The 26,794-nt window shown below is 39.8% G+C and overlaps 1 protein-coding gene across 4 annotated transcripts in view; it reads left to right on the top strand.

Moving 5' to 3' along the window:
- The first annotated feature begins 1,686 nt into the window (after window positions 1-1,686).
- LOC126248980 (dynamin-1-like protein) overlaps window positions 1,687-26,794 on the top strand; it is a 90,906-nt gene continuing 65,798 nt past the window's right edge. For 2 of the 4 annotated variants that reach the window (XM_049950540.1, XM_049950543.1), the window contains exons 1-3: window positions 1,696-1,861; window positions 1,963-2,065; window positions 7,334-7,478. In XM_049950540.1, the coding sequence (XP_049806497.1) occupies window positions 1,860-1,861; window positions 1,963-2,065; window positions 7,334-7,478 (250 nt within the window). In that variant the 5' untranslated portion in view covers window positions 1,696-1,859. Of the gene's footprint in view, window positions 1,862-1,944; window positions 2,066-7,333; window positions 7,479-26,794 lie in introns of all 4 variants that reach the window. The other 2 variants (XM_049950542.1, XM_049950541.1) reach the window with 2 other exon arrangements.

A 26,794-nucleotide genomic window follows, 5' to 3' on the forward strand; every position in this document is an offset into this window, starting at 1 on the left:
GGCGAATACATTTAATGTAAGGAGGACTTGATACTTGGTTGTCTGGTCATGGAAAGAGAGGCGTCTGGTCCAACTTCGACCAGGCGCGCTTGCTTAGTTTTCGAGTAAGTTTTACACTTTGCGTTTGTGCTATCCTCTTTCTGAGCAGTTCACAATTTGTGTGGCCTGCTACACAACTTATGTTGATTCATTGATTGTATTGTTTCATGGATCTCGAATCCGTTTACCCTTGAGTTACAAGCTACATAGATTAGGAAAGTGTACCGCATTTCCCAAGCAGTCTTCCAGACAATTCTGAGGTACACCCCTATTTGTTAGCGCTACATTCATTACGCATTTGAGCTTCTAGTGAGCTACCATTTGCTATAAATTTTACGACAATTAACATTCTTTCTACTAATAATTCATTGTCAATAATTTTCATTATGCTTCATATCGAACTTTGATGTCAAACAATCAATATTGTAAAACGCAGACTTGATTTGCATTTCCAAACCTAATTGTCCTACAACAGATCTTGATGAGGTTACCTTTCAGTAAAAAAGTAATCGGTACATAGACAGCACACACCACAGCCAAGCTCCAACATGACACAAAACATAGACATTTCAATATCTTTATTTTGTATAAAAACAACAAAACGTCATATGTGTAAAGAGAGGAAATATATGGAATTTTAAAATTTTTTGACAGTAGTCGACAGGCTACCAATCGTTTGGCAACATACGTGTTCCTAATTATTTTCTTCTGTAACGCTAGGAGCCTCGTGACATGTGCTGAATTTCACCAGAATATGCCATGACAGTTAACTGACTCAAAGTAGCAGAGACCGACAATCTTTCTGGTGTCTATGTTTGTGGCACTTGACCAAATACACATCGCTGTCGCTACGTTTTTAAATTTACTGGATAATTTGCAACATAAATTTTTGTCGAGATTGAGGCGTAAGTACTTTGCAGACTTTGCTTCTGTGATATCCTCATCACTGCAAGTTACTTTTATGTCAATCTCTTCTCATCATTTAGTTTCACACTGCATCAGTTTAGTTTTAGTTACTTCTGGTTGTAAGCCGTTTCAATGGAACCAACATTCAAGTTTTTCTAATCTATTTTTGACACTTTCTGGAATTCTTTCAGTCACCTCCCTTCGAATTACAACTAATATGTCTTTAACAAATAAAACTGAGTGAAGTGCATGTGGTAGGTCCTTTACGAAGAAAAAGGATGGATAGGAACCCAATATCGAACCTCCTGATCCTCCTTGGGAAATTGTTTTCCAATGTGAGGAGTAATTACTTGTATTTGAAGTTACGCCTCGGTAAATAGTTTTCCAGTTTGAGGAATAAATGCTTGAATTTGAAGTTACAATTTTCCCATCTGTTAAGTGGGAGATGAGCCATTGGAAAGCAGTGTGTCTGATTCTATAAACCCGTAATTCGTGGACAAGCAAGGAGCTATTCACTGAATCGACTGCATGGGTCAGATCACAGAATATCTCTGGTATATATTTTTCAATAAATTCATTGATGGCATTTGCAGTGTTTGAATTAGATCAAAATATTCAGTAATAATTCATTATTTCATATTGTAATGCCTATTTAATGTTGCTACACTCAAACTTCAAATGGGAAATTGATGATATATTTTGAAGTTCTTTGTGTTGGGTGTGTTGCCTTTTGTTTTTGACGAAGTTCTCAGGCAACGTAGGTTCAAGAGGTAAGAGGGAAGTTGTGTTTGTATTGCGAATTGTGTGTGAAAGTTTAGTTGTTTGTCAGTGTATTTACAACCTTAGAATGTTTGTTCAGATGGGTTGAATTGCCGAGAGAGAGAGGAAAAAAACTTAAGTTTTTCTTAGAGTAAATGTACGTACTTCCAGTGAGATATGTTTGAAACATAGATATGGGAGGTTTTTGTCATTTTATGAATGATTAATAGTTATATATAGAAATTGGGTGTATTACAGGATGGAGGCGTTAATACCGGTGATCAACAAACTGCAGGATGTGTTCAGTACTATTGGGGCCGATTCTATACAGTTACCTCAAATTATAGTAGTCGGCACGCAGGTATGTACAAGAACTACAGAACGGTGTTTACATCTGATGACATAAATAAGTAAGTGTTATATGTTACAGGTTCTTAGTGAACATAGAGATTAATTCTGTTGTACGCCGGTTTAAGTACGGTATATGTCGGATGATAGCGCAAGCGAATGTAATCACAAGACCGGATTTATTTTGTGAAACTGTTCTGTAGAAAATGATACTTAGTTCGAAGAAGAGCTCTGTGACAAGTGCATAATTTCTTTTAAAGAGCTACATTATTGTAGCAGAAACTATTGTTGTGACATATCGTTTCTTGTAAACGTCCAAGGAAGGTGGCATAGTGCTAGGCCTTTCTACTTTTATGGCAGCGATTGTGTAGTTTTTTCAGTGACAGGGAATTTGTACAGACAGTTATGTTTAGTAAGTATTCATAAGTATTAATAGATAAATACCAAGGGAAGAAGATAGTTCAATGTGGTATTGATAACGGTTTTATTTTGACATTGTTAATATTAATTTTCATTAAAATTTTTAATGTGTTTATGTGGATGCTCCAAAACATCAAATAGCGAACAGAATTTTTTGTTTATGAACTGGAATCAGCATTATAATGTTCACATATTGATTGATAATGCATCAGAGATACCACAGTTGGGCCCTGATGCCTTTCAAATCGGCATGTGACATTTGAAGAATGTTGGTATTATTTTCATTAGGGTGCAGTGGGAACCACTCCGAATGATCAACAACCTTGTCAAGTGAAGAATTTATTTTTGTAAATAGATTTAAAAAATATATCTGCATAAATCTTCCTTATGAAGAACAGCTATCAGTGATTTAGAATGATCAATTCATTTTCAATTAAAAAAAATATGCTTCTTGGCATTATAATAAGACTACCTTTGTAAAAAAAACTAAGAAGTTCTGCATAATCATTTCAAAATATTTCCATTTTATGTTATGCCTGTGCTATATGACTTTATCCATTGTTTTGGCATCTTTCTTACATTATGAAACTTCGAAGGTTTTTGAGGGCTTGTGCTCTGATATTTGTGATCGTGGTGTTATAGCGATCACTAGAGACACAGCACTTTGCCTCAGTTATGATGAAATATAGTGCATTTGCTTCAAAAAATGTCCAATAGTTAATGCACAAATCTGCTTTACTTAGTTATAGTAGTGATTATATGACAAGAAAAATGGTAATAGGCCTACTGACTGGAGATCCTGAAATCCTTGGACAGGTAGTTGCTGGACAATATAGAACAATGTCACCAATGCAACACTATGTGATTTGAACTGATTGCCATGGGCATCAACTTGCAAGCTGTTTATTCTGTGCACACACTTGGCTAGTCCAGTTAATCTACTGCAACAACCTAAAAGTTTAATGTCTCTATTCTCCCAATATTTTTTTTTTTCTTCTTACTGAATCATGTCAGTACTATGTACTGTGGTGCTATACATTGGCCACCACTGAAAGTGTGATGATTGGATGCCATACAGTTAAAGAGAACTATGAACATTGAAAACAATATGGAACATGCAGTAGCATTGCTAAATCAGTTTGCGTTTGCACTGTCACATTTGTCTAAAAAACTAGGCATGATGTTTAAAAATGAGAACAGTCGTTTCTGTGCTAGCAATTCTGGTGGAACTGTCTATAAAAGTCAGTCAGTGTAATGGAAACCTATTGAGATTAATTGGGTACAGCAGAGAAAACTGGTTTTTCTGTACTGACATCAACCAGGATTTATAGACTACGTCAGTAGTATCATCTGCGGTGCATCTGATACATACTTGATTTGGAAGATAGTGTAACCGTGATAGTACGCCATATAAGATACTTGGAGATCCTCTTTTAGTGTAACAGTGAAAAGGCGCACTGAATTCTAATAAAAGAGCAAGAAGAGAATATGGCCAGAGTCTTGGGGTCTCAGTAATTTATCTAGTTCCATTAGGCAACAATGCTTGTACAGCTGGGTGATGTCTTTGGGCAGTTGTCGTAGACATCGCCTGGTTGCATTCCCGTAAGCTATTTTAACAGTTTGTGTGCTGGGGGAAAGTAAAGTTTCACATTTGTGTAGTGTTTTGGTATTGTTGGTGGTGGCCTCCGGCTGTCCCCCCCCCCCCCCCCTCAACCCACTCTTCCCCCTACCTATTGCCCACCGTTGTTCCATCTTTGGATGATCATCATTGTCGATTAATTGCTGAGAGGAGGTACGCTTCACTTCCACTAACATTAAAGAACATAGGGACACACTGCAAGAAAACAGATGCTTAGCTGGGTGGTAACGTGCTTGCTTCTCATGCAAGCGGTCCTGGTTTTGATTCCCGCCCAGGTTGGAGAGTTTCTCCGCTCGTGGACTGCGTGTTGTGTGTCCTCATGATCATTTCATCCTCACCACTGGCTCACAAGTCGCTCAGTGTGGTGTCGACTGCAATCAGACTTGCACTTGGCGGTCGTACTTCACCAGATGGGGCCTCCCGGCCAACACTGCCATACTCTCATCATTTAGTGAGGCCTGATGGATAAATCTTAATAGCAGAGGGGTCAGTGCAGTCATAGCCCAAGATGTTAAACGAAATATTTGGAGGTATTGTGTGGACTCACTTGCAATGTACTAATTTTATGAACTTTCAAAAGGCACACTTGGCAGGAAGTGTACAACAGACAGTTGCAAGGAGGAAAAGAGCTTTAATAAGTGGCTTGTTTGTATAAATACTGACATTATATTTCTGTGTAATATAAGAAATAGGACTTATATCACAACTGGCAGTTGTAGTGGAGTTACTGAATTTAATAGCAGATAATGCTGCTAAGTTCTACAACATGTTACCAGACAGGTTCTACCATTTACACTAAAAGAATAGGAAGTTCAAGGAATAATATGGAAGTTTATGGTGAGTCATGAATAAAAAGAAAAGCACCAGGGCAAAAAGAAGGAGCTCAACATATTATGTCTTCTCCATGGGAAGATGAAAGTGATGCTTCACCAGAGTTCTGTGAAATATTCACTATCAGCTTCTTTTCTATAATTGGGAAGTTGAATGAAAGTTTTATTGGTACAAGCAGATATGCAGGAGTTTTGAAAGCTGGTGTCTAGAGACAGTTAAATCACTTGTAGCTACAAGGAATAAGGAAGGGGGAACTTTAATTAATTATTGAATTGCTGGAGAGTTGAAACTAGAGTGTTTATGTGCAGACCAGAGTACAGTACATTAGTGTCATTCTGTCACCTGTGTTTTTCAAGTGTAATCAATTCATTGATAGATTGAAATGCTTCTTCACGTGTGTCTATTAAAAAGGATAAAGGGATAACAAGGAAAGTTATAGGCCTGTTTCCCTGCTACAGGTTTCCAGAGATTGTTCAGAAGACAGTTTATGTAAAAGCAGGGTGGTGATTCTTCAGGAAAACATGGAATTCCCAGGGAATTATAATTTACCTGGAAAAGTTGGGGAAATGTCTGAGAATTTGAGGAATTTCATAAATTATTTGGGAATTCTGCGTATTTAACATAGCACTGAAATTAAATTGTACTGAGTTTTATAAATCACAAATTTTAAAATATTTAATATTTCAAAGTGTGTTAATTGAATGCATGTTATTCCATGTTAATAATTAATGTTTTAAAACTATTGTTAGGCTACTGCTTATGGCTGGCATATAGCTCATAGGAGAGGAAAGAAAAGTTATTATTGTGGTGACATATACCTCACTCTCACCACACCTCACCCCCTCCTTGTAAACCATTAATTTATTTGGAGCTTCTTACCCCATCTTCCTCCTCACACCTGGAATTCTTAGGGAATTTTTTTCCAAGTTTGAGTAGTACCCTAGAAAGACTAATCTCTGCACTATTAATTCATTTTTGGGCTTGCAGTTAGTGTTCAGGAAGCAGAAATAAACATGGAATGCAGTTTATTCTTTTCTCAGTGAGGCACTTTTAGGGCGATAGTAAATACCTTATTTTATTTAAGTAATGTATGTGATTATGTGGACACTGATACAATTTTGTATAAAGTGAAGCATTATGTTAAAGGGAAAGCAAACACCCACACTACATACAGTGTTAGATACAGAAATCTTATAAAAGTGAAATTGTTTACTCGGTGAAAGCATGTTATTTCCCAGTACAATAGGGAAGGAGGTAAGTAGCGAGACTGGTTGGTAATTATTATTATCAATCTTAGCATACTATATTTCTTGTAGAGGGGTCTGAGAATAGCACATTTCAGCCCAGCTAGAAATATACTTTTCAATGGTGGTGTATTGGCTATGTGACTAAACGTGTGTGTGTGTGTGTGTGTGTGTGTGTGTGTGTGTGTGTGTGTGTGTGAGAGAGAGAGAGAGAGAGAGAGAGAGAGAGAGAGAGAGAGAGAGAGAGAGAGAATAGTACTTTAATAATTTGCTTGAGCTTTCATCAAGTACGTAGTAGCTTTTGCTTTTCAGAGGTAGAAATTTTGAATTTCATCGTCAGAGCTTGGAGTAATGATGATTTGTCTATGTGGATATGACATTGTTTTTTGCATGTATATTATTGCATTTTTTCCTTTATCTTTCCATTCCAATCTTGTGAGCTACTTCCAGGAAGCTGGGAAAAAGCCATCGATATCTGTAACTTATTATTTGGCTGTTTTTCTTTAATAACGAGGTTCTCATATTCTTTAACTGATTTCCTGGTTTCTATTTCAACTATTGGCCACAAATATTTAATTTTATTATTTGCATTCTTCATTGCAGACGTTACGCAGATCGTTTGATTTTTAATCACTTTCCTTAAGGTAGCACACCATTTCTTGATATGTGACATCTACTTATGTCATGCCCAAAATTACAGTTTCCTTTTCCTTCCACCTGATATTTGAACTCCTGATTACGAAGCTTTTAGGCTTTCTTGTGCCATGGGAAAGCAGTTATTAAGAGTTTACAAGCAGCCATCTAGAAATACATTACTCAGAGAACTGGCATCTGTAACATTATACCCCACTCTGCCCAGCTTCCTGCAAGGCTACCTTGAAGCATTCTGTTGTCTGTTCACTCTGTTTTTCATTATACCACCAAATATAACATAATGTAGTTTTCTTTTTAAATATATATGTTAGAAATAGTTTGTGTTTAAAATCTCTTTTCTCACCAATGAGATGGGATTTTTCATTGTTTATAATATATGATATGATCCACTTTAGAGCTGTTTGGTTTTGTGTCCTGCACTGTAAGCTCCTATTTATTTAAAAAAAAAAATCTTGATGAGATGATTGTGACTGAACCCAGTCTGTTGTTACAGAGCTCGGGCAAGAGTTCAGTTATTGAGGGTATAGTTGGTCGTTCTTTTTTACCACGTGGTGTGGGCATAGTCACCAGACGCCCTTTGGTACTGCAGCTCATATATAGTCCTAAAGGAAGTACACGTCATAGGTCAGCTGAAGAAGGTAATTAATTATTATTGTAGTTGACTTAACTTCTTTCATATTTGTAATAAACAAGCCCATTCCTAGAATATAAATTTTTGTGTCATTACATTTAAAATAATGCTGTCAGTAATACTTCCATTACAGTTTCTTTCATGTCACCCTGTAATAACAAAAAGGAGAATTTTTCTGATGTGGGAAGCTTGGAAAGAATTGGCTGATTCTTTTGCAGCCATAAGGATTGTTAGGAATACACTGTGGCAGTGTTGTCTCTTTGGCTGCCATTTTCACACTATTAGATATAAGGTTGTATGTCAGTGAGAGACTGACTGGAAGCAAGGACTAGTAATAATTAGTATAGAATAAAAATCCCAAAACATTGCAAGGCCCAATGAAAGGTTAAAAATATTTTTAATATAGCTTGTGGTAAAATCTTCTGAAAAGTTGTAGCTGCTAATCCTCGTTTATTGTGGAATCAGGCTGCAGCCGGTTTCACAAAACTGAATCACATGTTCAGGTTAAATTTTGCTGGAATACATTGAGATAGGATTTACTAGTAGTTGCATCTGCATAGCTGAGTTAGCTGTTCTTAAATGTACTATCAGGAGTGCAACGCTGGTTCAAATTAGTATGTCCCTCATTTATTACCCATAATCGTCTAAAATTATTGATGGATTTTTCAACCTCCATTTCCATTTGATGATAACTGGATGTGTGCCTTATAGAATGTTGGGAAACTGTATTGGTTTAATGGCTTAATGTAAACAAGCTAATGCTACGGTCGCAGGTTTGAATCCTGCCTTGGGCATGGATGTTTGTGATATCCTTAGGTTAGTTGGGTTTAAGTAGTTCTAAGTTCTAGGGGACTGATGACCACAGATGTTAAGTCCCATAGTGCTCAGAGCCATTTGAACCACAAACAAGCCAAATTAACCTGAAGAGATCAGTTCATTATTGTGAAGCTGGTTGTACATTGATTCCTCAATAAATGAGAATTAGCAGCTACCAGCAGCCTGTACAATTTTTTAGAAGACTTTACAACAAACATTTTTTTATAAATGATTTCTTATCTATCAATAGACAAAGCTGTAGTTGCTCACATAGAAAACTTAAATGTTTAGTGAAATGGTCAACCTGTACAAAGATATAATAGTGTGTGTAACACTCCCTTGTAGCATCTATGCTGTCCATGCTTTAAGCTGAATAATAGTATCGAAAGCAACAATTTATTGAAAAAGGGTACATTGAGCCAAACCATAACAACGCTGATTACATCTGGTTGTGGGAGATATTGCCAAATATCTGTAGGTGTGCATGTACAGACACACCACTTTCAAGATAAATGCTAAGGTTGCACTGGACTCACATTCAGGATGATGATGGTTCAAATACCTGTCCCACCATCCAGATTTAGGTTTCCTGTGATTTCCCTGATTCCCACCAGCTAAATCCGTTGTTGTGAGGTCACTGGAGCAGATGAGATATGGAGATGGAGGAAAGCTCCATAGTTGTTACGACATCTTTAATGCTTTAAAAGCAGTCAAATAGATTTAATCCAGAAGATGCAGTATATAATGCTTCTTCTACAAATGCTGGAGGAAATAATAATCTGAGTATACATGGGAAGGAAATGAAATGAGGTAGTGGATAAAACACCAAAAGCAGCAAGCCTCTAAATCCCTGCTGTTCACTTAATGTCCTCCTGCAGAGGAGAATTAGTGCACGATGAACTGATGTCAGTGAGGTCACAATCTACCCACTTTACACCTCTTTCTAATATTATAGGAAAGTCAAAGGTAATTCTTAGTTGTCTTTCTGTTGGGCATTGTCCTTGTAGATGTTTCTACTTCCTCTGATAAGAAGGCTGCCTGAAATGCATTACTTGCATAGTTCTCACTGTGTACAATATTTTAGCTTCCTGTATGCTATGCTAAGGATATGAAAACTTTTGAGATTACCTTTAATTTTTATTTGTGATTTGTTCATTAATTCATCTAAGGATCATCTCAGAACTGTGCAGGATTTGTCGTCATAATACAATGAAAGTAAATGGCTGAAATGTAGACTTGCATGTAGTACATAAGGATGTTTGTACGGAGGTAGGATAGGTGATAATAGGGCAGATGATAATGAGATAACTGTAATATAGATGTTATAATTTTATATAACATCAGAATAGCTGTAGTTTAAAGGGGCAGATAATTAAATGTGTTTTAGAGTGGCTGATTTACTTTATGAAGTGTGTGATCTATAGACCATATCTACATGCTGAACTGTTTGATCAGAAGTTCAGATGTTTGTTTTTATGGACTAAAATATGTTTTAAGAGAGTGGTGTATTTGTATGCAATATTTTAAATACTATATGGAGGACAGTCTATTTTTACCTAGCTTAAAAATTTTAATTATTTTCATCCCATTATTTCAGAATATGTTGGGGACCTTGATGCTCAGTACCCTAAAATTAAATATGCCCATACAACACTAATATGAACCATGGTTTGTTTGTGTACGACAAAGTAGGACATTTAATGTATGTGACTCGCTGGCCACTGTTTTCTCTGTATAAACAGTTGCGTACTTCTGCCAACATCCAATGTGAATAAAATTTTGCTTAAAGATCCAGCAGGTAATTGTAAAATGAAGTTTCATTTATTTTTTTATATTTTTGAAGAATGTAGTAGAAAATGTACACATTGGTTCCTTCAATAACGCTACAGCATATTTCCTTCCTCATATTGGCTAACAGAACATGTTACATTTCTAATGACCTCCATCGATAGAGATGAACTCCAATCGAACTTTCTTCTCTCCTTCTGATCCATCAGTAATACAGAGTTACAGTATATCCCTTGTTGAGGGATGAAAATGTTGTGGATCTGCATAGAAACGAAAACAATTCTCCTATTGACATAGGCTCTTACCTGACATTGACTTTCGTGTGTGTGTGTGTGTGTGTGTGTGTGTGTGTGTGTGTGTGTGTGTGTGTGTGTGTGTGTGTGTGTGTGTCAGGTGGGGGAGGGGGGGGAGGCGCACACACTCACTTCACGACAGCACCAGTGATTGTATGAAAGCAAGGTTGAGAACATCCTCTTACCCTCTACTATCTGTAACTCTGAATTAATGTAATGAATCTTTCACTTACTGTAGACTGATGGACTTGTCTCGTGTGAAGCCCCCAGGCACTGATTGAGTTTATAAAAAGATATCCAACATTACAGATACATCTCTGCAGTTTTGATACACATTGTAAACCCGGGGCCTCAGTATCGTAGCTTGCTGGTAGAGGAATCAAAACAAAGTTGCACAACCCATTAATTATGCAGAGTTTGTGTGGTAATTCATTTTCTGCTTTTTGTGGGGTACAGTTATGTAAAAATCCTTGCTAAGTTAGTGGAAATGTACAGCAACAGTATATCTTCGTGATACAGTGGCTACACTTCACCACTGCCAATGTGGCAAACAAGTCTGAACGGTGTACAGCAATGTGGTAGACCCTCGCTTTGTGAAGAATTGGGAATTGCAAGAGAAGTGGAAGTCCTGGTGCTGAAAGACCAGTGTGTCACGTTTGAGACAGAAGTGGAAAAAGTGGAAAAAATAGTAATGGATGAGTTTTCAGTGTCATGCATGACATTTTGAACATGATGATCACCACGCACTGCTATCTATGAGTACTCATCCTCATTTGTAGAGCCCACCGAACCAAGGCATTGGCAGAAGAGATTGCATTGGTGTCAGCACAATCCAGGTGATGTCTTTAGTTGGTAGTCGCTATGCTGGGTGTTTCACTGTGGTCCCACGACAAAGGAGCAAAGCAGACAATGAAAAAGTGAAGTTTTCACTGGTGAAAAAGATGAAGGCATGACCATCATCGGGCAAGGTAATGCAGAGTGTTTTATGAAACTGCCATAGTGCGTAACTATCAGATTTATGATCGTAAGGGGTAAACTGCTACGAAAAATCTCCTGATGACGTTACGGGAGGCTGTCGAGGAGAAGTATTGTGAGAAAATATCGAAGGTGGTGTTTCTTATCAACCACAACTCTTTAGCTTAATGTTCCATGAACGTAGAAATCTGTGACAGTAATGTTGACGTAATTTTCTTTGGGTGAAAGCTAAAAACATTTACTGTCACTTTAATAATTTAAGGCTTGCTCAGGCATGCAGGGTTTTGCCCGGGTCAACGGTTGTTTCCCTAGTATCTCATGGGATCCCTATGGAACGGCCTCATCAAACTGCTACTCCTGGGGGGATGGGTGTACTGTCAGGTGTACCTACACCCACTCGTCAAAGAGAGTTCTGATGTATTGGTCAGATTTGAACAATGTTAGGTTGCACGTAGCTGCAGCAGTGTAAATAAGCCTCCCCAACCACAAATATCAAATAGTTATTCAGTAATAAAGTTCATTCTCCTATTTCACACTTACTAAGCATAAACTGCTGACAAAATTCATCCACCAGGGGCTCAGCATTTGGTTGCTGGGTACAGGCTTGGTGACCCCAGGTTCCTGAGCTGGGGACTGGTAAGCACCATCAGTCCTCTGTTACTGTAAGCTCTGGGCATGCTTCAGTAACCACCATGCGGTGCAACAGTGGAATGTTGTGTGTTTCGGATATCGAGGACCTCTAATAAAAAAAACCTCAACCTCAGGGTGTGCTACATGCTGATTAGGTGAATGGCTGTTGAGGTTAAACAGTCTCTAGTGGGCAACCTCTGGGTCTCCTGTTGCCCCCCAGTTTTTTAAGGCTTGCTCAGGCATGCAGGGTTTTGCCCGGGTCAACGGTTGTTTCCCTAGTATCTCATGGGATCCCTATGGAACGGCCTCATCAAACTGCTACTCCTGGGGGGATGGGTGTACTGTCAGGTGTACCTACACCCACTCGTCAAAGAGAGTTCTGTTGGTCAGTCCTCCTGAAAAGAAGTGTCAGAGTCATAGTAACAGGGCATTAGTGTGCCATAACACTTTCATTGTAATCAAGTGAACAGGAGGAACCTTGGAGAAGGTCTCCCCTTTCTATATTCACAAGGCGTTGGAAGGCATTGCTGGGTCTCTAAAAAGTGTCAAACGACTTAGCAGTGGAACACTTCTAGTTGAAACTGCTAATTCAAACCAAGTATCTAAGCTTACCTGCTCTGATATAATGGGGGTAGACCCTGTGGAGTTAATGTGAAGAATGGAAAAATATAGGCATCACGGAAATACAGAACTATGTGAGGAGAGTGAAGGGCAAATTGGAAAAATCTGCAACATTTACTCGAGCGTTTGGTAATCCAGAATTACCTGACATATCCTTGCAGGCTATATTCGCCTTAAGGTTTGCCCATTTGTTCCTAACCCAATGCAATGCTTCAGATGTCAGAGATTTGGCCATACCACTATGGGATGTAATGGGAGTGTTACGTCTGGCAATTGTGAAGGCTCAGCTCACAAATTGGACAATTCTTGTACACTGCTCCAGAGATCACCAAGTGCGGAGCAGAAAGTGTGATGTTTACAACGAGGAAAGGAAAATTCAGGAGTCAAAAGTCAAGAGATGCTTACCATGTGCTGAAGCTAAGAAGCTTTCAAAGATAAGTGACCTCCTGTTTTTGCTACTTCTGTTGCATCAGCCCTTAAGATGCCAATTGCCGAGTGCAATACCTCTGCACAAACTGAGACCACAGATGTTGTCAGTGTACCTGTGGGGGAAACGCTACATTTGAAACAGAAGTCATTCAGAAGCCATTGGCATTGGGCTTACCACACAAGCCAGACACCACTTCCCACCATCAGATGCCCACTAAGCTGTCCCCTCAATCCAGGCAACCAACTCCTCCCATAAGTAAAGAAAAACATCCTTCAAATAGTTCCAAGTCAAAGGAAATGGTAGGTAAACCTTTGGATCGGCAAGTTCTCTCCTTCTCTGATTGGGACTATGTTCCCCCCAACCTCCCCAGTAAATCCCTGCCTCCAAGGGAGAAAGAAAAGAACAACCTTCGCTAAATAGTGGCTTCCACAGGAACTTCTCTGTTGCAGTGGAATTTAAATGGATATCAATCACATTTGGAAGAATTCAGCTCCTGGTGTAGGAGAAACAGTTCTGCATCTGCTTACAAGAAACGCATCTTAGTCACTGACAGCTGCATTATGCAGTTACCACCTCTATGGGAAGGACGGTATTACTGGAGGCAGGGCTAAAGGTGGAGTGGCTGTTTTCATTGATGACAGATGCCAGTTCTCTCCTGTCCCTCTTACCACGATCATACAAGCAATTGCTGTGCACATTCTATCACACTTTAACGCCACAGTGTGTTCTTTGTGTCTTCCACCTAATGATGCTTTGGATGCAGATGCACTGCCAGAACTCCTACATGCACTCCCACGCCTGTTGCTAGTTGTGAGGGACGTCAGTGCACACAATAAACTGTGGGGCTCTGCTACCACTTGCTCCAGGGATCAGATGATCGAGCGACTCTTCCATTCTGAGAATATCTGCCTTCTGACTGTGGGTCAGGTGACACACTTTTCCACAGCTACAAGGTCTTTTACAGCCATTGACCTTTGTTTTTGTTCCCCAGCTATTACAGACTCAATTTAATGGGAAGTGGCTACGGATCTACATTCTGGTGACCACTTCCCAGTGTGGATCCATCTGCCGACTAGAACGGTGGCTGACAGAAGACCATGAAGATGAAGATGGATGATACAATGGACAAATTGGTTGCAGTACAGTCGACACGCTGTTTTTGTACAAGAAGATTGTGCACAGGAGATAGTGGCCCATATCACTTGTGAGATCCAATGGGCTGCCACAGCGTCCATCACCTGGTGTAGTAACCACCTCAGACGATGGCCTGTACCATGGTGGAATGACAACTGTTGATTGGCAGTCATAGCCAGACGAACAACTGTGTGGGACTTCAAACACCATCCAACTAAAGAAAACCTTCATGCCTAAAGATATGCGAGGTGAGTGATGAAAGAACTGAAGAGGACTTCCTGGAAGGAATTCAAGACTTCCATTAGAAGTTCCACTTCCACTGCAGAAGTTTGGGACTCAATAAGACAGATTTCAGTTATGGGTAGCACCCATCCCCTTATGGCCTTGTCAAGTAGTGGACCTTGGTGGACACGCCAGAACACATGGCTCATGTTTTAGCTGAACACTTTTTTACTCTCATTACATCATCTAGACAAGTTTCTGGTTTTGAGGTGTTCCATAGTACTGCAGAGATGAGGAAGCTCAATTTATTCTTTACAACCTTCCATTCTCCATATTGGAACTGGAATCAGCTTTGTCTGCAGCCAGACACACTGCTCCAGGCCCTAATGAGATCCATTATGCCATGCTTCATCACCTGTGCCCTGAAGCAAAAGGACAGCTTCTTTCTTGTTTCAATGACATCTGGTTTGATGGACAGTACCCCATGACTTGGAAGGGGCAATATTAATTCCATTCTCTTACCAGTGGTAGGGGTAAGACTCTCGAATCCATGGTTAACCACCACCTCATATGGCCGCTAGAGTCCCGAGGTTACCTGAGCTGCTCCCAGTGTGGTTTCAGGTGCCACTGTTCTACCCTTGACAACTTAATTCTACTACAGCGATACAGTAGTCCTCCTTATGCTGAAACCATTTGGTTTGTGTGTTTTTGACCTCAAAAAATCATGTGACAGTACTTCGAGGTACAACATTCTTTGCAAACTTCATGAATGGGGACTACGTGGATGCCTGGTCTTTCTTATGCAATCCTGTCTCGGCGACTGGCATTTTAGATACTGTGTTGGAGATGCCTTGTCTGACTGCTTTGTTCAAGAGAATGGAGTCCCCCAAGGCAGTGTTCTCAGTGTCAAAATTGTTTGCCATCACTATCAATGGCATCTCCTCCACAGTCAGGAGCCCTGTCAAATGCTCTTTGTTTGTGGATGACTATGCAATCTTCTACTCTTCCTCAGGTCTTAGTGACGATGAGGTAGCTACAGCTGACCATGAGGAGGCTGGAAATCTGGGCCAGGACAACAGGTTTTCAGTGCTCACCAGAGAAGACTACATGTGTCAATTTTACCCATGCTCATCAAAGTTTCAACCAACCAGTGCTCATAATGGGGGACAATATTTTATGTTTTCAAGAAACTGCGGTTCTCGGTTTATTCTTTGACTCAAAATTAACTTGGCTCCCACACCTGAAAAAACCCATCATCAAAGGACTTAGTCATTCACTATTTTGAAATGCCTTAGTGGAAAAACATGAGGAAGCGACAGGTCCCGCCCTCGTGCAGTTTTATAGGACATTTGTTCAGTCATGTTTAGATTATGGCAGTGTGGTCTACGGATCAGCCCATACTTCCTAACTCAAGATGCTAGACGCTGTCCAGTGTGGGGGCATTCGGATATTGACTGGAGTATTTCAGATCAGCTCAGTTCAGAGTCTGTGTGCAGAGGCTGGTGAACCACCACTATGGATTTGGTGACATATCCTTGTAGCTCGACAGGCACTGAAAATCTCTGTCGCCACAGTCATTGACATATAGTGCAGTGGTCCAACACACCTTTGAATGGCTGTTCAGGAATCATTCTTATGGGACCAAGCCATTTGGGATACATGCTACAGACTGGATCTGGATCTATTGGACGTCAAAATACAGAGCCAGGGATGGAACGCATTGCCGCCTTGGTGTCTTCAGAGGCCCAAAGTGATTTTAAGCTTGACACAGTACAAGAAAAGTTGTACTCCAGTTTATGTTTTTGCAACTGTGTTTTTGTCCATTTTAAGTATGTACCACAGTTTCATCATTGTTTATACAGGTGGAGCCCAACAAGACTTTGTCCTTGGTTTTTCTGCTGTTTTCTCTGATAGGGTTTTTAAAGTGTGTCTTTCGGAACAGTTTACAAGTTATGATGCGGAATTATATGGCATTCTAATGCCACTGAAGAGGATTCACATACCTGGCCACATTGAGATACAGGGAAACAACATGGCCAACAAAGCCACCTAGGAAGCATGTTGGAATGATGCTGTCCATCGGTGTCCCATCCTGTTACACGCTATCATCTCATTTTTCTGACAGATGGAGCATGCATCAGTGGGAGACTGAATGGTTGCAGGTAACAGAAGACACACTGCGGTCTCTCAAATTGACCACACAAGCATGGTGGACTTCACGTCAGCCTCACCGCTGGAAGGAGGTTCTTCTTACCAGACTGTGCATTGGTCATAGCCCTTTAACACATGACTTTCTCCGCCAGTGGGAGGATCCATCACTCTGTGAAGTTCGTGGTGTGCCACTTTCAGTTCAGCGTATTTTGGCAATGTGTGGCCTATATACTGATATTAGGGCAGCCCTCAGTCTCGATGGAAATCTGCCCACCATCCTCACAGATACTGATTCCAGTGTTGCAAGAATGGTGAAATTTTGTGAACTGTCAGGCCTCATCCCTAAATTAGTGGGGAAGGGAGGCAGACTTTAATACATTATAAACATGCTCTGCATCTGGGGACAGCCTTCGTTCGTCCCCAGCCGTGAGATTGTCATGCCGACTTTTCATCAGGGTGCTGATGACAATAATGTTGCGTGCCCCTCACCTCAAATCATCCATCATCATCAGACTCAACGTTGAAGTTAAGTGAATCGAAAATAGTTCAAGCCCTCAGTATAGTGGTTAACAAACACACCATAAAATTAATATAACTGGACAATACAACAAGTGTTGATTGTTTGAAGTCAAATGAACACTAACACAGTAAAATGCAAGTCTGAAGAGACACAATGTGATGATCCTAAGCGTCGACCAGTGTGGAATTGAACAGAGTCTCCACTAACAGACAGAGTTAGACTTGATGCATGTAATTCAAAGTTCAATCTAGATTGACACGCAAAAAATTCAAGTTCATCTGGACTACTGGCAGAATAAGTTGGAGTCTAGAATACTGTGAATTTTTCTGACTTCCTACTGAACTAATGCAGAATATTTCTGAGTATCATGCCTATTGTCACAGAAAACTTCTGAGTTCAAAAGTTTGCAGCTGGACTGCCACCCAAACCTACATAGGTCTTAGCTCTGCAACTCCATCCAGAACAATGCTCTTGAGGCCAGATGGCCACCACGTGTAATAAATTTGGCATCCTTTTCTCCAGAAATTCCAAGCTTCTATGTCACATGACTTAGAACAAGTTAGTTAGATCTTTATACAATAATGCAGTCCTAACAGGATGTGCCTTTAGATGTGCACTAAAAATCTGAATAAAATGACATATTACATTTAATTCTAGAAAATGCACACTGCTCACAAATTGAAGGTAAAAAAATGCATATTTTAATTGCAGTAATTAAATGCAGTTTATGCTTTCTTTGCCTTGAGTGCTTATTGTAAGGCACATATGCATCTCTCTTTCATTTGAATTGATATATTCTTTCCACTGCTGCAGTCAGGTTTAATGTAACTCAACTCCATTTTTAAATTAAAGTTGAAAGTGTACAAAATAATAATCAATTAATTAAAATAACAAACACGCAAATCTTATCAACAAAGTGTTGGTGATATATATGTGTCTGCCAACACGTACTGACTTGCTGGTAGTGTAACTGTTTTGGCCTACAAAATATGCTGATTTTAACCAAATTTATCATTAAACCATGGCTCATCGGTTAATTCTTTAAGTAATAGAACACATAGCTAGCTCAGTTGATGCGTGTTGATGATCAGTGCTAACTGATATGTCAATCTTTTTTGTGCAATTAAAATGAAAGTACTTGTTAATTATTTACTAAATTTCTGTTAAATTAACCTTCTCAGCACTGTAACTTCCCTTACACATCATCTGCATAGCAAATCAATGTATCTTTTGATTCATTCTTTTTCTCCTCTTCAAAATGGTGTATCGTGCTTTATTGTAATTATGATAATTTGTGCTACATGCGCGCATACACAAGCTTGTGTCTGTATATGTGTGGATGGATATGTGTGTGTGTGCGTGAGTGTATACCCGTCCTTTTTTCCCCCTAAGGTAAGTCTTTCCGCTCCCGGGATTGGAATGACTCCTTACCCTCTCCCTTAAAACCCACATCCTTTCGTCTTTCCCTCTCCTTCCCTCTTTCCTGATGAGGCAACAGTTTGTTGCAAAAGCTTGAATTTTGTGTGTATGTTTGTGTTTGTTTGTGTGTCTGTCGACCTGCCAGCACTTATATATATTTAGCGCACAGATCTGACAGTTCCGTATAATTTCAGCCATGCCACTCCACGGTACACCACACCCTCCAGTCAGCTGTCAGAGCCACACCAGCCTGGCCTCTGCACCACAGCGTGCCTAATTCAAATGCCATGCTCGACCAAAATCAATCACTTCAGCTCAAGTTGTAGTGCATTGTGACACATCATTCAGAGCAGGACACAGTTGCTCATGCTGCTTCTTTGGGCTGTCAAATTTTGCTTCACCCCTGTGTTGTTCTGATATGGCAGATCAGATCAAGAAACTGTTCTGTGGCAGTCATTTTCAGAGTGATGATTGATGGTGATTTTTGAGGTGTGACCTCTTGTGAATAGCCAAATTACAGACTTCTGTAACCAAGGTCTTCACCAAGTCGCTCACCAGTGTGTGAAAATGTCACACTGGAGGTGTAATATGTACAGATGGACTAAGACCGTAACTAAGTTTCTCACAGCTTGATTTTTTTTCCAGATGATAATTTAAACTTTATGACCCACCCTTGTGTATAGGAATGACCTGATTTCACTGTGACAAGTACTGTGTTTAAATAGCCATTGGTTCCTCCCATTTCACTCATGGCTTGCAATCACAGTGGCTACTGCAACTCCAATGTCAACCGCAATCTGCACAAGTCAACATTGCTGTACATTCTATGCTGGCCAGAGTGTTAATTTAATCACAACTGCTTCTGACTAGCAGGGATAAAATATGATACAGCTAATGCCTATTGCAGATGTAGATGTATATTTTTATGAGTGCTGAGTTAATAATGGCTGCATTGTATATGAATCAGTGTGACCTTCATACCTTCAAATGCTGTACTTAGTGCACTGTGAGAAAATCTGATGAGCCACTGGAGTGTTACAGGACTAGGGCAATAACCAGTCTATCTGTAGATATTGGATAACTGCCAGTAGCAATCTTATGGAAGTTAGTAATGGTACAAAACGTGTATTATGATCACAGCCACAGTCAGCTGTTTCTGTTGCTGTTGTTCATGCACTCGTAGAACATGTGTATTAGTGCCATTGCCCCATTTGGAGTCTGTATGGAGCAGAATGTGACCTAACTGAGTTTTGCATATATGAATGCCCTTGCACAACACTGGTAACCATTTCAGTGTTACTTATTAAGGCCCAAGTTGATTTTATATATGTTTGAGTGTAGAAAGTATTGCATTCCACTTTTAATTTTTAAAACAATTTTACAATATTTTATGTAAGTATTGCAGTTTTAAGTTTTTGTTTTGTGACAAATTTGAACAAGGGGACAGTCAGCTGCTACACCACTTTCCTTCACAATATATTCCGGATTTAGCAACTTCATGAGTATATTACGTTGGTTGCCAAACTTAACACTCTTTAGAGTGTGTAGGAGTTAATAAATTGGTCCAAAACTTCTTAGATGCTCCTTTCTTCGCAAAGGGAAAGGAAGAGAGTGCCGTTTGGCTGGATATTGGCCCATATGGGAATTGTGGGTAGGTACTTATTGCAGCCATGAAGGTGTGGAGTTCAAATCTACATCTTCATTTATACTCCGCAAGCCACCCAACGGTGTGTGGCGGAGGGCACTTTACGTGCCACTGTCATTACCTCCCTTTCCTGTTCCAGTCACGTATGGTTCGCGGGAAGAACGACTGTCTGAAAGCCTCCGTGCGCGCTCTAATCCCTCTAATTTTACATTCGTGATCTCCTCGGGAGGTATAAGTAGGGGGAAGCAATATATTCGATACCTCATCCAGAAACGCAACCTCTCGAAACCTGGCAAGCAAGCTACACCGCGATGCAGAGCGCCTCTATTGCAGAGTCTGCCACTTGAGTGTATTAAACATCTCCGTAACGCTATCATGGTTACCAAATAACCCTGTGACGAAACGCGCCGCTCTTCTTTGGATCTTCTCTATCTCCTCCGTCAACCCGATCTGGTACGGATCCCACACTGATGAGCAATACTCAAGTATAGGTCGAACGAGTGTTTTGTAAGCCACCTCCTTTGTTGATGGACTACATTTTCTAAGCACTCTCCCAATGAATCTCAACCTGGTACCCGCCTTACCAACAATTAATTTTATATGATCATTCCACTTCAAATCGTTCCGCACGCATACTCCCAGATATTTTACAGAAGTAACTGCTACCAGTGTTTGTTCCGCTATCATTCGCTACAATTTTCTAACGCTGCAACTTCTCTGTATACTACAGCATCATCCGCGAAAAGCCGCATGGAACTTCCGACACTATCTACTAGGTCATTTACATATATTGTGAAAAGCAATGGTCCCATAACACTCCCCTGTGGCACGCCAGAGGTTACTTTAACGTTTGTAGACGTCTCTCCATTGATAACAACATGCTGTGTTCTGTTTGCTAAAAACTCTTCAATCCAGCCACACAGCTGGTCTGATATTCCGTAGGCTCTTACTTTGTTTATCAGGCGACAATGCGGAACTGTATCGAACGCCTTCTGGAAGTCAAGAAAAATAGCATCTACCTGGGAGCCGGTATCTAATATTTTCTGGGTCTCGTGAACAAATAAAGCGAGTTGGGTCTCACACGATCGCTGTTTACGGAATCCATGTTGATTCCTACAGAGTAGATTCTGGGTTTCCAAAAACGACATGATACTCGAGCAAAAAACATGTTCTAAAATTCTACAACAAATTGTGTAGATAACTATGTTATCCTACTACACATAGTGATAATGAGATGTAGAAGACACTTCTTGGGTCAGTGGGTTTGTTACTGGCTGGAGGTGAGTAGTAATATGTTATGGATTGGCCAAGCAAATATGATAAATTTGCTCTCAGTAGACACTGCCTGTTGATGTGTGAGTTCCTCCTCTATTTTTAGTTAGAATGCATGAACACAACATTGATTTTAAAATTTTATGTGATGTTAGGACTCCCCCCCCCCCCCCCCCCCCTAAATGGATAGTATGAAGGTTTTAATTTCTAATGCACTAGCTGGGATGGTCAGACAAAGTTTTTTTATGTTAATGATCAGCTAGGCTCATGTGCATGAAAAACTGTTTCATATGCTTTGACCTTTTATTAGTCTTCAAATTTTGTGACTTCTGAGAGTGGTCAAAGTAGCAGTGAAGTACACATAGTTGAGAAGGCAAGTAAATGTCATTAATTTGTGCTTTTAGGAGCAAAGGCAATAAAGTACAACTGGAATTATTGTCTTTGCGAGAGAATAATAAAGATACAATAAAAATGAAGGTTTTAATTGTATAGATGGATTACAAGGGAAAAATTCACCAGTTCTTTTAATTATTTCTACACACTGAAATATAGGAGTGAATCAGTCATCAGAATATTGAAAAATTAATGAAGTTTGTAACTGCTGTAACAAATTTACTATTGTTGTCCCTGTTTATGTACATGATGATCCCACCATATTTTCACCATAAATATAGTGTGTATTCAATAAGCGTTGATGTACAATTTTATTTTGCACCCCAAAGCCATTTGCATTATACTCTGTCCATCGTTTATTCCTTTAAGAACCAGTCATCAAACTGTTCTCTTTTTTTCCAAATACCATCAGCATTAATGGCCCTACACATAAGAGCTAATCATCTTTTAACAAAATCATTGTGCTTGTGAAATTTCTGGAGAGCTACAAATTTAGTGGTGTTCTGGAACATTGTGTGAGTATGAGTAAGTATCACCATTAGTTGTCATGATACGGCAATTATCTCTTCAGTGATAGTAAGTAAGGAGTGAGGCTGCAGGTGCATCTGTTACTCTCGGAATTACCCTTGTGGTGCTTCACATTGCACAACTTTCCTACAACTGAAGTTAAATTATTATATAAATTTTGTATACTAATGTAGTTGCCTAGCAAGATGACATTGGAGTTGCATTTGGGAAGTGTGGGATTAAAAGTCCCATGTAGCCATTTCGATTAAAGTAATTTGTGATTTCCCTTGAGTTGCAGGATGCTTATTTGGAAAAGGACATGGCTGACTTGCTTCTCCCATGTAGTGCATTGTGATCTTGAGCTTCTTCTCTAATGACCTTGTGTGTGAGAGATTACACTCATGTCTTCCTTCCTTCCACTAGCCTAAGACAGAATTCTTTTGTGGCTGAAAGTAAACAAATTTCGGGATAAACTCTGAATTGCCAAAACTTGGGTAGATTAAGAGGCCTACTTCCATAGCTGCGTGGGCAGCACATCTTTTTTGACTGCCCTGCAGAGGATCAGAGTTAAATTACTCTTACTGCCAGGGATGTTTCCTTGATGGAAGGAGTGGAACAGGGTCCACTTAGCCACTTAGCCACTTAGTCTTGTTATGCCAATTGAGGAGATAATTGAATAAGAAGTAGCGGCATCGACGTCTGGGAAGCGAACAGTGGCCTTGCAGGGTGGTGTGTTGACTCCGTCCCCATCTGTACCACATCCAAATGATGCCTTGTGAAAACTGATTTGCATTGTGTGGTCTTCTGAGCTTGATCAAGGAGTTTAGGTTAAAAATAAAGTAGTCTGAAGTATGTTGTTTTTTTCTGTTGTAATATTAAGGTCATGTTTAATAAATGTTGCTTTTGTCATCAGTTAGTCATCCTAGGATGTGAGCATTGCTGTTTGCTGTTTCACTAGCATTATTGAAATATCAGAAATAAAGTGAAATTTATGACTGGATTCAGGATTTTTTGGTAGGGAGGTGCAACATATTATCTTGGATGGAGAGTCGTCGTCGGGTATAGAAGTAAGTTCCCAGGAAAGTGTGTTCGGACCCTTGCTGTTCATGTAGTGTATTAATGACCTCGTAGACAATATTAATAGTAAATTCAGTCTTTTTTTTTGGAGATGGCACAGTTCTCTATAATAACGTATTTTCTGAAAGAAGCTGCACAAGTATTCTGTCAGGTGTGAAGATTTGCAACTAGCTGTAAATGTTCAGAAATGTAAAATTGTGCATTTCACGAAATGAAAAAATGTGGTACCCTATGACTATATAGTCAGTGTCGCAGTTGGAATCTGCCAACTCATAAAAATACTTGGCTGTAGCATTTCCTACAGATATGAAATGGAATGGTCACATAGGCTCACTTGTCAGTAAAGTAGAAGGCAGATTTTGGTTTATTGGTAGATTACTGGGGAAATGCCATCAGTCAGCAAAGGAGATGCTTAAAAATCACTCACGTGACCCGTTCTAGACCATTGCTACAGTTTGTGGGACCTGTACCAAGTAGGACTAACAAGGGATGGTGAACATCTATGGAGAAGGGCAGCATGAATAATCACAGTTTTGTTTGACCTGTGGGAGAGTGTGCACAGAGATACTGAAGGAACTGAACTGGCAGACTCTGGAAGATAGATGTAAATTATGCTGAGAAAGCTTATGTACAGTATTTAAAGAACCACTTTAAATGATGGCTCTAGGAATATTCTGCAGCCTCCTACATATTGCTTGCGCAGGGATCAAGAGTAGGAGATTAGATTACTTACAGCACACAAAGAGGCATTAACTCAATCATTATTCCCACACTCCATACATGAATTGAATGAGGAGTGGCTTGTGGAGTACAGATGTAGATAAGAGTATTTGATTATGCTCTCTCATGTATCTGTAGAAAACACAGGAGAGAAGAGAGTATGAGAACAAGGGCATTATTTTAATGTCCCAGTGGCAGAGTTAAAAATGTGTATTTGGAACTGATTGTGTAATAGGAGAGGTGTAGAACAGATGATACAAGAAGAGTTGGGATATCAGATTATGAGTAATTGTTAAACTAAATTTGGTTAAAGCAACATAGGAGCCTTCAAAACTACAAGGGCATTCTGCAAAGTAATGCCTGTGAATTTTTTTATCTGAAAACTCTTCTAGCTTTTTAAATAAAACAAACATTATTAACATTCTTCCTATTTATTCTTCATGTCTACATACATATTTCTCAACATAGTCACCTTGGCAATGATCGCATTTCTCCCAACAAGAGAGCAGTGTGTTGATGCTGTCACCATAGAATGTTTGACTTTGTTGACGGAACTGCAGCCTCACTTCTGCTTGCACCACTTTTTCACTATCAAAGTGAAGTCCTTGAAGTTGTTATTTAAGTTTTGGAAACATGAAAATCAGATGGGGCCAAGTCGGGACTACATGGAGGATGATAAATGACAGTGAACCCAAGGCATTGGATTGTTACAGATATCGTGGCACTGATGTGGTATAACACTGTCATACTAAAGGAAAGGGTGCTCTGTTTATGGACGAACTCTTTGTGTTCAAAGCTCAATTATAACCTGCTGTTTCTCATGCTCTGACATAGTTACATTACACTGCCGTGTTACACACTGCAATTCGGGTTCCTATAGTGGCAGAGGGCTGCAAATACAGTGGACATTCAAAATAATGTGAACAGTGGTAGTAATGGGATGGTTGTGTTTGATGGTCAACAATGCAGATAAGGCAGGTGTCGTGCTGGACTGTGCATGTTGAGTACGGATTAGGCAACAGTGCAGAGTGTTTACAAGTAGTGCACACTTCGTATTTGCATTCAGAGACGGAGGTCAACGTGCAGTGAATGACCTAAAAGGGTTCCAAACAGGGTAGATTGTGGGGGCTCAGTTAGGTGGAGCATCAGTAACCAAGACAGCCAACTTATTGAATGTTTAAACAGCAACTGTTTCAACAGTCATGGCAGCCTACACAAAACATGGGAAGACATTGTGTAAACATAATAGTGGGCACAATTCAAAACTAAATGACAGAGATCGTCATACGCTAACACAAATTGTCAAAACAACACAAAACTCCGAGGGCTAATGTGACTGCGGAGCTCAATAGCCAACTTAGAGACCCCATATCTATTGACACTGTCTGCTGAGAACTCCATAAAGTAAATATTCATGAACGAGCTGCTATACTGAAACCATTAGTGACGACAACTAATGCAATGAAGTGTAAAACGTGGTGTTAGGAGCTTAAAACCTAGACAGGTGATCAGTGGAAAGACGTCACATGGTCTGATGAGTCAACGTTTTCATTATTCCCAACATGAGGCTGGGTTTATGTCTAGAGAAGGCCAAAAGAAGCCTACTGTCCTGATTGCATGATTCCAACGGTTAAGCATGGATGTGGAAGTGTGATGGTGTGGGCAGCAATATCGTGGTATTCTGCTGGTCCCATCATTACTCTCAAAGACCGTATTACAGCCGATGATTATGTGAACAGTTTAGGTGATCAGGTGCACCCCATGATTCACATGTTGTTACCTAACAGTGACGCCATATTTCAGGATGATGATGCACCCATTTACACAGACAGGATAGGCTGGAGCATGCAACTGATCTACAGCGTCTTCCCTGGCCAGCACAGTCTGCATACTTGAACATTATCGGACCCTTGTGGGTGTCATTGGAGTGCAGACTCTGGAGCAGATTTCTGCCTCCCTCATCACTACAGGATTTAGAAGAGGTTCTGATCGAAGAGTGGCATAACATTCTACTGGAGACTAGACAATCATTATATGCCAGTATTCGAAGAATAATCACAGCTGTATTGTGGGCAAGGGTCCAATCCCTTATTATTAAACCATTCCAAAGTATGTACAGGTGTTCACATTATTTTGCCTATCCCCTGTATGTAGACATGAAGAATATAGATTTAAGTATTAATAACATTTGTTTTGTGTAAAAAGCTTTAAGGGTTTTCACATAAAAAATTCAGAGGCATTACTTTCAGCACACAAGTCAAGTATCCTGACTAAAAACATAGATTATGGCATCCAAAATGACCTTTATGGAATAGGAGCTGTAACATCACACCCAAATGTAAATCCTATGGTGATTTTGCAATACCATGGCTCACTTCCAAAGTAAGAATTTTGTAAGCAGCATAAAAAAAGAATTGAACTGGTTGCAATTCACTATAACAAGCTACTGTATGTCTGATGTGGCTGTGGTGGAACTGAAAGCTGTGGATTTACAAACCATAGATGGACTTGATGGAGGGGGGGGGGGGGGTTAGAGAAGGGGAGAGGAGGAGAGAGAAAACCACTGTAGTAATTTTAGGCAGAATTAGAAATGGTGTATTTTGAGTTCAGGTTATTTTTAAAGCTAAAGCAGGGTCATATGTTTCCAGTCGGGGCCATATAGACCCTAAATAGAGGAGGGATGCTGTGCCACAACTACAGTCACAGATTA

The sequence above is a fragment of the Schistocerca nitens genome, chromosome 3 (genome assembly GCF_023898315.1).
Source record: "Schistocerca nitens isolate TAMUIC-IGC-003100 chromosome 3, iqSchNite1.1, whole genome shotgun sequence".
NCBI classification, from domain to species: Eukaryota; Metazoa; Arthropoda; class Insecta; order Orthoptera; family Acrididae; genus Schistocerca; species Schistocerca nitens.